The sequence below is a fragment of the Tamandua tetradactyla genome, chromosome 20 (assembly GCF_023851605.1).
Source record: "Tamandua tetradactyla isolate mTamTet1 chromosome 20, mTamTet1.pri, whole genome shotgun sequence".
NCBI lineage: Eukaryota > Metazoa > Chordata > Mammalia > Pilosa > Myrmecophagidae > Tamandua > Tamandua tetradactyla.
Genome location: NC_135346.1, coordinates 13,628,832 through 13,643,135, shown reverse-complemented (window position 1 = coordinate 13,643,135; position 14,304 = coordinate 13,628,832). Strand labels below are relative to the sequence as shown.

General features: G+C 60.3%; 1 protein-coding gene across 7 annotated transcripts in view; it reads right to left on the bottom strand.

Moving 5' to 3' along the window:
- Positions 1–423: 423 nt before the first annotated feature.
- The window catches only part of JADE2 (jade family PHD finger 2), a 46,399-nt gene continuing 32,518 nt past the window's right edge, over positions 424–14,304 (bottom strand). For all 7 annotated transcript variants that reach the window (XM_077138478.1, XM_077138480.1, XM_077138482.1 and 4 more), the window contains 4 exons: positions 13,650–14,114; positions 6,151–6,268; positions 3,411–3,539; positions 424–2,384 (listed from right to left, as the gene is read on the bottom strand). In XM_077138478.1, the coding sequence (XP_076994593.1) occupies positions 1,570–2,384; positions 3,411–3,539; positions 6,151–6,268; positions 13,650–14,114 (1,527 nt within the window). In that variant the 3' untranslated portion in view covers positions 424–1,569. The remainder of the gene's footprint in view (positions 2,385–3,410; positions 3,540–6,150; positions 6,269–13,649; positions 14,115–14,304) is intronic.

The window sequence follows — 14,304 nt, the reverse complement described above, 5'->3', positions numbered from 1 at the left end:
GCAGGACACAGCTGGGCAGCAGGACGCAGCTGGGCAGCAGGAAGCTGCCTCTCCAGAGAGCTGGGCTCCGGCTCCTCAGGCGTCCAAGATGAACAGGTTTCTATACTTTGTTGCTAAAGAACTCCATTAAGGGAGAAAAAAAAAAAGTCCAAAAGACAAGTTGTCGGGTCCAGGCTGTGCTGTTTTGTTGGTCAAAATATTCTTTGGCATCCACAGAATGATTCGACTGATTTTCACTGGACTTTTGCAAGGTTCTTGTTAGAGAAGTTCTGGCTTTACCAGTGGCAGAAGTGCCCCAGGAGTAATTCATAAAAGAAAAAAACAATGTTTTCACTGAAATTCCTTTTTTGTTTGTTCCCTGAGCTATCACCCTGGGGCCACTCCACTGAAACTCTTCAGAGCAAGTACCTGGGACAGGGAGGGTGGGGGTGGGGGCGGGGGCGGGAGTAGGGCATGGCTGAGAATGGGGGAGGGGGGTGTCAGGGCTCCGAGGGACAGGAAACTGGGAAGGTTCAAGCAAGACTTAAAACAGCCCCAGCAGGCCAACGCAGCCCGCCCTGGGCCCCAGGACCCCACTGCTTGTTGGAAGGAGTTTCCAAAAGGAAACCAAGGAAGCAGCTCATCTCTTAGCAGGACTAGGAAACTTGAAAAGGCAAACGGTCTGGTCTGGTCAGCTCTCTCTGGGAGCGACCCAACTTCGGCCCGGAAGGAAGGAAGAAAGGAAGTTGGAGCCACAGAGTGATTCTCTGCAGGGGAGGGGGCTGGCCCGAGCCCCTGCCCTGTCTGGGCACTGGCCCTCCCTCGCAGCGCCCCAGCGCACGGGCGGCTGGCTGTTTGGGAGTCCCCTGAGTAAATGGCACAGCCCAGGAAGGATTCTGGGGAGCCCTTCCCAGAGGCGCTGGGCCGGGCACAGGCAGGGGTAGGGCGGCAAGGGAGGGGAAGGTGGTGGGCAGGTGGGCAGACCTCACCTCGGGGGCTGATCGGGAACAGCTCTTGGTCCCCCCGGCACCAGCCTCTGCGCCCCCTCAGTGCTTTCTCATTTAAGCTCGTTTGTGCTTGTGACAGTGAGTAGACTCTGGCTGGGTATCACTTATACTTCCTCGGGGATCAGTGGAGTGCAGCAGGACCCCCCAAAACAGACCCCGGTGAGATTAGGGGGCTAGGTGGGACGGGCCTGGGGCTGGCCCATCTGCCATGAAATAATGCCCAAACGATAGTTTGCGTCCCAGCGGCAGCGGACTGGAGTCCTGGGCCCCTCCTCGCAGTGCCTGCACCTGGCCAGGAGCCCCCCAGTGGCACGGGGATGGGCAGGGAGCCGCCACATCGAGGGTGGGGTACAGGACCTGGCACGGTCCTCAAGGCCAGAGCCATGGAAAGAATCCTAACGTCCTACACCAGCACAGAGGAAAGACAACAGTGTGGAATTTGAAACTCTCTCTATATTAAAAATGAAACCATAACAGAGTGGCAGCCTCACGGGTCTGCGACACTCAGCAGAGATCAGAAATGGCAGTTGTGACTGGGCTGAGACCTTGTCGGGGGACCAGGGCAGGGGGCGGGCGGGGTGAGTTAGGAGGCCAGGACCCCCATGCGAACCACCTCCTCAGCCCCTGCCTCCCGGGGACCCCGCTGCACCCCGCTGGCCTCGGCCTCTATGTCTGAGTCGCTCATCTCCCCATCAGAGAAGTAGCCGTCAGTCTCAGTGTCAAAGTGCAAGCTGACCTTTGGCCTCTCGGCCACAGCGGAAGGCGGTCCCGGCACGGCGTCTGGCCTGGCACCCGGTGACCTCCGGCTTCCCTTGCTCTCGCGGTGTGGCCGCGGCCGGCCCAAAGGCTTGGGGCTCGCTGTGGGGCCAGGCACTTGGACATGCGAGTCGGCGGCCATTGGGACCGTCCTGTCCAGGGCCTCGGGGGCCAGCGGGGAGGGGCTCTCAGGGGCTGCTGGGATGGGACAGTCCCCGGCTGTAGGGCTGGAGGGCAGGTGAGAAGGTGTCCGCCGGGGTGGCTTCCTGGCAGGTGGCCCTTGGGCCCCCTTGCCACTGCCCGAATCCTGGCCCAAGGGCTTCTTGGGGACTTTGTCTGGGGTCGTCCGTGCTCCAGGCCCGTCCTGCGGGGACAGCGGCTTCTTCTTGGCAGGCAGGCGGGTGCGGCCCCGGGCCTTCCGGGCAGGGTCACCGGGCCGCAGCGAGGGGTCCCGCATGAAGCTGAGCAGCGTCTCCTCGTCCTGCAGCAGCTCCTCGGACAGCAGCCCCGGGGCAGGGTCCTCGCGGTGTCCGTTGTTGAGCGACCACTCGCTCATAGCCATGTTCTCGGCGGTGATGTGCACCGACTGCGCCAGCCAGCTGTTGAAGAAGGTGCCGTCGATGGGGAAGGAGGTGGACAGGCCTGGCCGAAGGGAGAGAGGAGGCGGTGAGAGCCCAGCGGTGGGGGGGGGGGGTCCCACCCCCCCACCCCCTCTTCCAGGAGGCCCTCTCTGACCACCCCCGCTTCCTCGTTCCATCCACCCCTCCTGTGACTACACCAAAGAAGAGCGCCCCCCATACACCCCTGTGCCTAAAAGGACCCCCACTCCCACCCACCCAGGACTTGGCTACTCGCCCCATGGGGCTGAGGGTAAAATCAAAGCCTTGGGAGTTCACGTTAACGCCAAAGCATTCAGCCAAGCCCAGCAGGCGCCGGCGGGGGACCGGGATGGAGAAAGGGGTGGTAACACTCTCGGGCCACCAGGGGGCTACAGATTGTTCCGAGGTGCCTCCTTTGGACGTTCCGGAATGAGGACCGCGCACAGAGGTGTCAGGCGTGCCAGGGCCCCCTTGTGTGTTGGGGCCAGCAGGCGGCACTGAGCCTCCCCACAGACCCCCAAGTTATTCCCTTCTTGGGACTGAGGGACACACGCGCCCTGGACATCTCCGTGAAGAAGAGCTCTGGGGAAGAAACTCCACCCGGATTCCTGAGAGCTGCTCTCAAGGAAGCACGGGACCTCCTGCACAGATGGACCCCAGCCAGAGACCAAAGCTGGGGTCCCCGAGGGGCGAGAGGGAACGTGTGACAGTGGAGGTGGGACCTATGGTCCCAGGAAGCCCACCAGCACAGAGGAGAGGGTGCATGAGGGGCCTCAGCTCCCCACCGTGCGGGGGCCTGGAGTATGGAGGTTTCTGGGAGACGCTAGCCTTCCAGCGTGTGGCGGGGTTCCTGGAGGGGCCCAGAAGGCCAGGGGTCCCCCAGAACCTGTGAGACAAGTCTGGCATCCAGGACAACGGCCAGGGGACTGAGCGGGCACTTCCTGAGCTGGCTGGGTGCAGCTTCCAGGTCTCCAGAGGAAGGATTTCTTGGGATGGGTGGGCCTGGCGACCCTGGATTCCTATGGATGGAAAGTTCAATCCTGGCCTGTCCGCCAGGCCACTCACTCACCCAGCTGCCCCAGGACGGACTCGTGCCCCGCCTTCACTTTCTCTTTCTTCTCGGGGCTGCCCTTCGGTCCCTCACGGCCTTTCCTTTTCGAGTCACTCTTCTTGCCCTTGGCTCTCCTCCCGGACCGCTCTGTCAGGGACAGCAAGAGACGGGGGGGGGGAGGGGCAGTCAGCCCACTGGCCCTGCAGCACCCAGGCCTCAGCCTCCCCATGACCTCGCCCTGCCCCGGTGCCCAGGGCCAGAGACACGGATGCAGGAGGACGGGGCTCCAGCGAGTCAGGGGCCAGCGGGGAGGGAGTGGTAACTGGTCCCTGGTGTCCTTGAGGGTCAGGCTGCGAGGAGGCCTGTGCAGGCCCTGGGGCGGTCTGACCTTCATGACTCCTTAGAAGGGAGTCCCGGTCAGGAGAGGCCCACTGGAGAAGACCTGGCCAGGGCAGGGCCTTGAATGGCAGGTCCAGGAGCCAGCCAAGGAGGTGAGAACACCATCTGCGGGTCCTGACGCGGCGGCCACCCTCCTCTGTGTTGGGGCCCTGCCGTGGTCTCCTGTCTGCTTTTGAGGTCAGGGAAGAAGTAGACGGGCGATTCGGGGTGCACCCCTGGCCTTCGTACCCTACCCCTTCAGCTCATGCCCACACAGGTCGAGGGAGTCACAGAGAATGCAGGGGTGGGGCTGGGGCTGGGGGTGTCACGTGGAGGGCGAAGCCCCACACTCCAACTCAGGCCTCTGCGCCCAGCTGCCGTGACTCTTTCCCCAGCTTCTCAGCCAGAGGCTTCTCACCCAAACACGGATTTAAGAGGTAGGGGGCATGGCCCCAGCTCAGGGAATCTTCCAGCTCAGCTGTTAATCTTCCATGCAACTGCAGACTGCGTCCTTCCTTTTGCTGCCCTCGGTCTCCTTCTCTGCACCGTGGGTAGATGTCTAGCCCCTCTACGGGAGGCTTCCTGCCTCCTCACTGCCCTCAGTATAGTCTGAGCCCCTTTCCAGGCTACAAGACCCTGCACCTCTGGCCCTGGCACCCACCAGCCTCAGGCCATGCCCACCTCCTTCCAGTTTCTCTTAACAAAGCATGCTCTGGCCTCTGGATCTCCAAATAGGCTGCTTCCTTGCCCTGTCCTTCACCTGGCTCAGCTCACCGTCTACATTATCAGCTTTGCTGGGGGGCCTCATCCAGTGCCCAGGCCAGCCAGGCCTCTGCAACATGCTCAGCACCCAGGGCCTGCCCAAGAGGTCAACCACTGCCACAGTGTGGACATCAGCTTTGGGCAGGGGCGAGCCAGTCTCCTCCGCATGCTCTGCACCGAACAAAGGGCTGCCTGTTGCTGCCACTCAGGTCGAAAAAGCGCAAATGTCCCTAAACCCGAATGTGTCCCTACAGGCTCCTGACCACGTTTCTGGAGCCCTGTACCCTCCAGCCCTGCTCAAGCCTTTCTACTCTCTTGCTTCTTCCATAGTGAGTGCCTTGTAGGGGGCCCTTTTGGGGGCCAGGATATCTTTCCACTTGCTGCTGGCTGTGTGGCCACAGCAGAGGTGCTAGCAGGCCTTGAGACATTATTCCAGAGTCATCGCCTCTGTGAAGCCAGCCTGACGCCTTCTGTGTCTGCATGGGCACCAACTGCAGCCTGATGGACACCACACTCCAAGGTATTCACTTTCCTTTATCCCTCCTGATGGTGAGCTCCACGAAGGAAGAAACCTGGCCATTCGGGTTTGCAGGGCCTTGCAGCATTCAGCACAGGGCCTGGCACCCTGTCAGAGAATGATGAGGAGAGAGGGAGCCTGGAAGCCAAGACAGCCCTGGCGTGCACGGTGACCTGCCCTGACCCAGCACATGTACTCAGCAGTGCCAGTTTCTTTAGTCAGAAGGGCTGGTGATCCCCAAGGACTATCAAGGCAGCTCAGCTCTTGGGCAGGGTGATGGCAGCACCAGGTCCTCCGTCGCTGCTCCGAAGGCAGCCCAGTACTTTCCTCCCTCTCCATTCCAGGGCAAGCCTGAGCTGGCACGGCAGCCCCTGGCTCAAAATCTCTCTCCATCCAGCTATTTCTGCCGCACATAATCCAACAGCACACCACTCGTTTGGTTAAGCATTGCCCTTCTTAACGCGTGAGTACTGCAGGAAGGGCCCTGTGTCCGGCAATATCCACAGAGAACAGAGACGAGCAAAGTCAGAGCTTGTTTGGCCTTCAATTTCCAGGTCTGCTAAATGCATGTGATGGCAAGAGAGGAAAACAGAACAAACTGCTGATGCAGGGCCTGAATTCAAAGACAGGCGGGGTCAGAGAGAGAAAGAGCACGTGGGTCCTGTTCCAAACCTGGTGGAGTAAGCCAATTCTTCCGAAACAACACCCAGGCAGACAGGCGTGGCACGGGGGGAAAGTCCTCCAGCTTTGGCCCTTCCTTCCTGAGTACCAGCACAGAGCCACTAGGACTCTCAGTCTGCACCTGTCCACATGACACTTGGCCCTGGACCCCTGCAGGCTGGCGCTCATGACCTGGTTCTCCCTGAAGGCAGGACCGACGCCCACCTCCCATTCCCTGGCCCCTTGCCTACCAACACACAACTTGGACGGTGGGACGTCCCCACCTTGGCCTACTCACTGGGAGGTGGAGGGCGGGGGTGGGGCTGGCAGTCCCTGGTCCATGCACGCGCGCCACCAGGCCCCGAAGACGCACCCTCCTTGGGACCCAGCCCTGCGAGTGCGCGCGGAGGGGTGGCCGGCGGCGGGCGGGGAGGCGCCTACCTCGACACAGGTCCTGTTCAATAAGTCTCATCTGCAGGTGGAATATCTGTTCCTGGAGTTTGCAGATGGCGTGTTTTGTTCTCTCGCGCCTTGTCACCATGTAGCACAGATTTCTAACCTGAGAAAACACAAGAGAGATTTTCCACCTTACTCACAGGCAGCTACCACTGACCACCCAGATCTGGGGGAACCTCACCAATGGTCCAGTGGTGACAGCAGGGTCTAGGGCAGAGGCTCCGGCTGCCACCACTGTCTACCCTGCCTGGGCCATCTGGGCATCAGCTCCCAGACCCAGGGTGCACCTCACACTGTGCTGCAGTTCTCAGATCCCAAGCATGGGGCCACTTGGCCCTGCAGCCTTTGGCTGAACCAGAGCGGGCAGGGGAGGGCACCTGGTTTGCTCAAACTGGCGTATCCTTCAACCGCAGTCTCTCCTGGCGAGTCAGTCACACAGTCTCCCAGGATCCACCACCGAGGCTTCTCTCTGCCTCCTGTCCAAGGCCTCCTCATCCCATCAAGGGAGCTCTTCAGCCACAAATCCCAGAGCAAAAGCCCGCAGCTAACCGCAGCCACACAGGGCCACGGGCCACAGAGTCAGAGAGCATCCCGGCAGAGCAGCCCCTGGCCTGCCCATGCCAGCCTGGCTGAGCCACGTCCACCCACTGCTCTGGCCCCAGCTCCCACATGCACATGGCCGCATCCACTCAGCCACGCAGCGCCACCCAGGGTGGAGGGCAGGGGCCTTCTGGCCCCCTCAGGCCAGTGGGCGAACGCCCTGTAGAGCCTCGAAGATCAGCCTGCTCAGCCCATGGGACAGCAGCCCTCCCGGCAGCTGGTCTGGAAGCACTGAAGGGTGGGCCGTGTTGCTGCCAGCCCACTTGGCACCTTTTCTCAGGGTGATGCACTTCTAGGGCAAGATCAGGCCCCCTCCCTTGAGACACCTCTTGGGTCTGGGGTCATCTTCAGCTCAGGACAGAGCCTCCAACAGCAGGGGCAGCTGGCTTGAGTCCTGCATCCCACCAGGGTCTCTCCAGCTGAGGCTAGTGCCGCTGTCTCCAGCGGGGCTCTGCCTTCACTACTGAGTTCAGTCTTCATGTCCGTAAGCTGCTGGGGATGCTTCTAGAGTCCCCGCACCTAGCGTGACCACCACTTCCCCTGGCCTGGGCGTCTTCCTCTCCTTCCTGAGCCAGCCAATGTGGGAGATGCCAGGACACGTGGTCTAGTCCCAGGTCTTCGCAGGGTGACTCTACATGGACGCATGGCGGCCTACACTGGTGTGTGATACCCCACCCAGAACCGGGAAGATCAGGCCGCGTCTCCACCTCTAAGCAGCAGCTGCCTTCACCCCTGTGACCAGCACCTCCCTAAGTCCCCCGGCCCCAGTCTGTGCCCCCTTGCCTTGTCCCGCCTCTTCAGGACCTCCTTCCAGGCATCCCCACCCGCCTCCTGCCTCCCCAGATCCCCCTAAGCAGAGGCTGGCGGCCGGGGCCCCTGTCAAGGCTCACTGCCCAGGAGGGTTGAGGGACCAGGTATCTCTGACCCAGAGACAGGGGAGGTGAGGAAGGTTTCCTGGAGAAAGGGGCGGTTAGGCCAAGCAGAAGCCGACCATCTCATAGAGTAGGGCAGGCAGGGGAGAGCCAAGGAGGACCCACACCTCGTGTGGCTGGAGTGTCGAGTGGGCAACAGGGAGGGGCGTGACGGACCTGCACCTATGCAGGCCCCTCAGTTCCTCACAGACGTGACCGCACCCCGTCACGCCCTCTGCTTCTCAGCTGAGTCCCTACCATCTCTCAGACCTGGACAACTGGCCATTCTGACCGACCCCACTCCACCATCTTCCTAAAATGTACATCAGACCCCATCTACTCCTCCCTTAAAACCTCCAATGGTGTCCTTCCTGTCACACTTAGGAAAGACCCAGCCACAGCCCAAGGTCTTGCCCAATCTGACTTCCCTCCCTCACCTCACAGCCCCTGCCCCCAGCCTGCCAGGACCTGCCATACTGCCCTCCTAGCACCTCCTTTATGTGCTGGAATGCTCTTCACGCGTCCTCCCGGGGCTTGACCCTGTTCTTCAGGTCTCGGCCCGAACACCACCTGCAGAAAGTTTTCCCCATGGCTGCACCTAGGACCCCACGCCACCCTCAGCCTGCTTCCTCCCTGGCAGCCAGGCAGACAAGGTGAGTGGGGGCACAAAGAGAAATGGGTTCCTGGCTACTTTGGAGGCCGAAAAACAAACCCGTCAACATCCAGCTTTGTAAAAATTTCCAAAGTGTGCCCATCCTGGAGTACAGTCCACATCCCAAACTAGCCTCTAAAGGCAGAGCCAGAGGGGGTGAGGCTCAGAGCCGCGGATTCCTCCATCAGTGACAAGAGTCATACTTGTTTGCTTTCTATTAAAACAGATGTTTTTTTTTTTTCTTTCTTTCATCTGAAACTCAAGGCATGACCAAAGGAAGTCCTGGCATCAAGATCACTGGGGTGCAGGTTAAAAACACAGATTCCCAGGCTTGGGGGGCACCAAGCTTGGTGGGTGGGCCCTCAAATAACTATTTTCTACAGTACTGTGGCATCTAAGAATGAGTACCCCTCCACCAGGAGATTCCAAAGTGAGAAGCAGGCAGGAATGAAGACAATTTACCGGGGCAGGAAGCAAATACTAGAACTTGCACTACTGAAGTTTATTTCCTTTTCTGATCCTGTTAGAAACTCTGATCACACGTTTTTTACAATACAGGGTGGGAGACATGAATGAGTCCTTAAATATTAACATATATTGGAAATAAATGCTCTCTTTTTTTTTTAATGATCAAGTATACTACACAATCAGTACTGTCTGGAGATTCCTGCTACAGAAGACAGCAGTATTTCCCTTCGTGAGAATCCCAATGATGCCAAACATTCTTTGGTTGTGTAAGTACACACCAGACACAACGTGAGCCCCTGTTCCTGCCGCACCTTGGAATCAACAATTACTTTTCTAATGTCCCCTAAGACTTAGAGCAACGTATCCTGTATTTTACTGAACTTTGTAGAATTCCTTTACAATGATGGTGTTTGGGGACACCACCACAGAGGCTCACCCAGGCTGAAAGCTCCTTACAATGTCATTACTGTTTTTCTTTTTTTTTTTAATTCCCTGATTATAAAGATAAGACACTCCCATTAAAAAAAATTAATCAGTACAAAAATAAATCAAGCAGAAAGGTCCCCAATAACTAGGGCGGGGATTGGTAATTGGTTTTACATGTTGGTGAAGCTATTTTGGTATCACCGAGTTTTGCAGAAAGTGCCTGGATGCGGAGCTGAGGAGCAAGGAGGAGCAAGGAGGAGCAGGGAGGAGCAGGGAGGAGCAGGGAGGACTTCCGGGTGGTGGCCTGAGCAAGAACGGCCGAGTGCCGGGGCACCCGAGGAGATGGAGAAGCCGTGGGTGGCCGGGGCTGGGCCTGCTGAGGCTTGAGCAGGGGATGCCTGGCGGGCTTCTGAGGGCCCTGCAGAGGGGAGCGTGGGAGGGAGGGCAGTGGGGGGGCTGCGAGCGGCCTCCCAGAGGGAGCACACGCGTGGTGGCAGACCCCGTCCTCCAGCCTCAGCTGCCAGGTTGGCTCATCACCAGGACCAAGGAGCAGCCAGGGCTGGGGGACAGCTTCCTGCTCACAGAGATGGGGTCTGTCCTGGCGGGCTCCGCAGCTCCCTCTGCACAGGGTCAAGGGCATGTGCAGTGGGCTAATGCCAGGCGGGGCGGGAGTGAAGAAACAGGAGGGCAGGGAAAGGTGCTGTGCCTGGAGAGGCAGGTGAGCAGGGAGAACAGGGGCTGGGGTGTAGAAGTGAGATGTGGCCTGTCTGGGTTGATGCCCTCGGCACGGCGGCTCCAGGTGGTGACCAGGTTCGCTGGGGCGGGGGCACTCATGGGACGGAGAAGTCCTAGGGGTGGGAGGCAGGGGAGCTGCGGAGCCTGAGGTCTGGAGGCTGAGGCGGCCTGGACAAGGTAAGCTTTGGGAGGGGACCTCCACCAGGGCATGGAGGACAGAGCCAATGGGCTGTGGCCAGGTTCCAAGGGGACAGGTGACAAGTTGGGGACAGGGAGGGGAGGACCCACCTCCTAGCTGGGCCTCCTCTCCTTGAGAGAGCTGCTGGAAAGGAGGCCATGGGGAGCTCTGACACGTCCACCACCCAGGGCGTGTTTGTCTCTGAGCTGTCCCCACCCTGCTGGCTCCTCCTCAGGTCAGGGGTCAGGCTGGCGAATAAACTCCTGATAACCAGATCCAGAGCCGCGGGCGGGAAGTCCCTGCGCACGGGTGCTAGGGGACCCTGGGTGAGTGTGGGGTTGCTCCGCAGTGTCGCAACTCCCGGGTCAGCTGTGACCACCTGGGAGGCTGCAGTGGCCAGGCCTTCCCGAGCTGCCTGCCAGGGCCGAGGCCTGTGGCTCAAAGTTTAAGAAAGCACATCTTCTGGTCTGACCGTAAAATAGGATTTTCACATTGGTAGTGGCAGCCTGGCCCCCAGCTCCTGCTTCTCACAGCAACTGTCTTGGGGGCCAAATGACCAGTCGGGGAGGCCACCCTTGCTTCCTAGGCTCTGGCATGGAGCCTATCCCTTAGGTGCTCTGTGCAGCCCCACCCTGGGAGCACTAGGCTTGGCCTCCCCTCTTTTTTTTTTTTTTTGCATAGGCAGGCACCAAGAATCGAACCATGGTCTCTAGCATGGCAGGTGAGAACTCTGCCTGCTGACCACCATGGCCCGCCCAGCGTGGCCTCCCTGCTTCTAAGAGCCAAACTGCCTTTGGGGCCAGGTCAGCAGCAACAACCATGGCTGACCATGGGGAGCACTTCTGATCAGAGCTGTCCGCCACACCCCCATCTTCACTACCACCACCATCAGTTCCATCCTTATACCCATTTAATAGACAAGGACACAGAAACTCAGACACGTGGAAACAAACTCGGAAGGCGCAGAAGCTGGACGCAAACCCTACACCATGCCTTCCTGATGGACCCGTGCCCAAGCTGGCCCGAGGCCCAGTCACAGGCTGGACACTCTTGGCCACTGGCACTGGGCCATGGTTGGAGACCAGGGCTGGCCAGGCCACCAACAGTCACGGGTCTTTGCAGAGAGCCTCCCCACAAGCACAGGGCTCAGCCCGCACCTTCCCTCAGTCACCAGCGCGTGGCCATGAAAGGCCCTGAGGCAGGGGACACGGGAGGGGTGAAGCCGGCGTGAGGCCATCCCTGACCGCCTTCCCCTCACCAGCCCTGCCAGGCCTGTTCACTGCGCCTTGGGCCCGCTGATGCCCACCAGCCCCATGTCCTCCTAGATCCTGCCAAGCTGATATCCCCCAGCCCAGCTCCGAGGCTGGTGGGGAAGCAGCATTTTGACCGGACCCGCTCCCAAGTCCTAAGAAGCTGCACCAACTTCAAAGGCAACCCGGCTTCCTCTTTCCTGTGCAAGGGTGGGTTGGCTCTCTCCTGCTTTAGGGGCTCCATCCTCCCTCGAAGGGGGTCTGTGCAGCAGCCCTGGTTGCCCTGGACTCCCAGAGTCGCTCCCAGCAGGCCTGCTGGGGTCAGGCAGGGGTGGGGAGAGGAGAAAGGCTGTGGGTTGAAGACAAGAATGCTCCCACCCAGTGAATCTTTAGACTAGAGGACAAGCCAGCATCTCTCTTTCTGACACCTCCCCCACCCCCATCAAGTCTGAATTCAAGCTCAAACCTTAGGAAATATGAGTTCCCCTAAGGATTCCTGTCACTTCATCTCTCTGAGCTGCAGCTTCTCCATCTGCTCGACAGGACTGGGAAGACGTACCCACCTCTCTTCCCAGGACAACTGTGACGATTAAGTAACAGGTGAGCCCTCCCCCTGCCTCCCCACCCAGCCGGGCAGGGGCGAGGTAGGTGGGCGGACGCAACAGGCGCGGAGCACAGACACACCAGGAGTAACTGCTGGGTGTCTGTGCTGGAGATCTGGGGGTGGAGGCCTGCGGCGGCTGGGGACCACTCTGGAAGCAGCCGTGGTTCTCACAAGGGCCTGTGCCCGATGCTCCTGCCACATGAGCCAGGAGCTGGGCTGTCCACAGGTGGTGGTTGGAACGGCAGTGGCCTGGCCTCGGGCCCTGGCTGGAGCCAGAGGTATTTGGTCTGTTCCCCCTGCCTCTCCCTTCTGTCCTGGAGACAGGCTGGCTGCCCGCCGGTGAGCTCCCTCCCAGACCAATCACGGTCATCTCCCTTGACCAGGCCCCAGGCCAGATGAGGGGGTGAAGGGGAGTGATTCCAGATTCAGAGCTTCCACCTCATGTTGCCCCCTTAAACCCAATACACGACAACACCTACCGAACTGAACTGCCTACCCATTTTACAGACTTGCCATCTGACACATATGAGAAAAGCAGCTGTCTACGGTCACACAGAGCCCCCTTGATGCTTCCACCCAGGGCTGTTTCCTAGTAAGGCGGGAGAGGGTGGGTGTGAGTCTGCACCGGATGCTGCAATGCATCCGACCCATATGCTGTGAATATTCTAGAAGGGGTGGAGAGGCCAGAGCAGCGCCTGGGGCTCAGAGGACTAGTCCAAGGACCCTGGACATCCAGCCCCATCCTTGCGGGGGAAGGGGTGGCTACTTTGCCAGCTGGAAGTGGCTAGTAGGTACCAAAAAAGCCAAGTTCAAAGACACACCCCAATGAAGGCAGGCCCCTTCACCTTCCTTCTAGGGGGACAGGAGAAGTTGGAAGTTCAGGGGACCCCAAGCTCAAGGAGAGTCGCCCTCATTGTCCACACCCTGCTCAGCTCAGCTTGAAACTATGGCATCTGTACCCCCTCATCTCACAGTCCCCAAATCCACACCCTGTACCAAGCCACTAGCATCACTCTTCCAGCACACAGCCAGGGAGTTTCGGCCACGTCTGGACCCTGTGGTTCCTCCTTCAAGGGAGTGCTTGAAAGTTCCAACCTTACTGGGACAGTCCCTTGCTTAAAACATTTCTGCCACTTCCGACCGACTCAACCCCTTGTGTCCAGGGACCCCGCGGCCCCGTCCTCCCAGCCTGCACCGGCCGCCGCGGCTCCTCCAGCCCGCTCTCAAACCTCCGCGTGCTGCTCGGGCGGCTCCCTCCGTCCTGCACCCGAGCAGCCTGGGCACCCTGTGCGCTCTGCCCGGCGCGGCGCAGGCTCGTTTCGCCGACTTGAACAACCTTGAAGGCTCAGGCTCTCAGCACAGGCAAGGGCGGCCACTTGGTGGCTGGGAATCAGAAGTCTGGGTCCTTGTTTCAACTCTGCGGCTCCCCAACCCCATGACCCCAACACAGGCCCTACCCTTCCCCAGACCGGCAGAAGGGCTGGGCCAAGAGGGGCCCGGAGACTCGACCCGCTGGATCCTCCCCGGCTGTGCCCTTGGCCCCTGGGCCAGCCCCGGAAGCTCACCTCCTGAGGCCGGGTGAGCCCAGGACAGCGCGCGAGGACGAGCGGTGAGTCCCCCAAGGCCCGCCGGGCGGCCGGGCAGGCAGCAGGGTACTCACCCTCTCCAAGTCCTGCCGCAGATGCGTGAAGAGCTTGAGGCGGCGGTAGAGCACGTCCTGCTCCTGCTGGGCCAAGTTGTCCACCTCGTCGGTCTTGGGGGTCAGCAGCGGCTGGTTGGCATTGGCTTTCCTCTTCAGCTTCCAGTACTGGTAGATGAAGTCAACCAGCGTCTCGGCCAAGTCCAGCCGCTCGGCCACCTCGGCCGGCTCCACCAGCTCGTAGAACTCTTCTTCCAGCTGCTGCAGCCGCTGCTTGCGAAGGGTCACCTTCTCCAGGTCCTCGCCCCCCGCGCTGGGCTCCGCCGGCTCGGGCGCGGGCTCTCCCCGCAGGCCCCCGTCACTGTGCTCCTGGCAGAACGACTTGAACTTGACCTCGTCGTTGTCGGCTAATAGAGTCCGCATTTCCAGGCCATGGTCAAAGGCGCACGTGACGTGGAACGCCGTGACGCAGGAGGGCATGGAGCACTGGCGGGAGAGGATGGGCGCGTCAGGCTGGGCCCAGGGACACATGGGAGCCCTGGTGGGGTGGGGGGAGCACGGGGGGCTTCCTGCAGGGCTCCACCACACCCCAGACTGAGGGACCCTCGATCTAAGGGGATGGGTTGCCCATGTCCTGTGGGGAATGGGGGGAGCTGTGGCAGACCGGAAGGGGGAG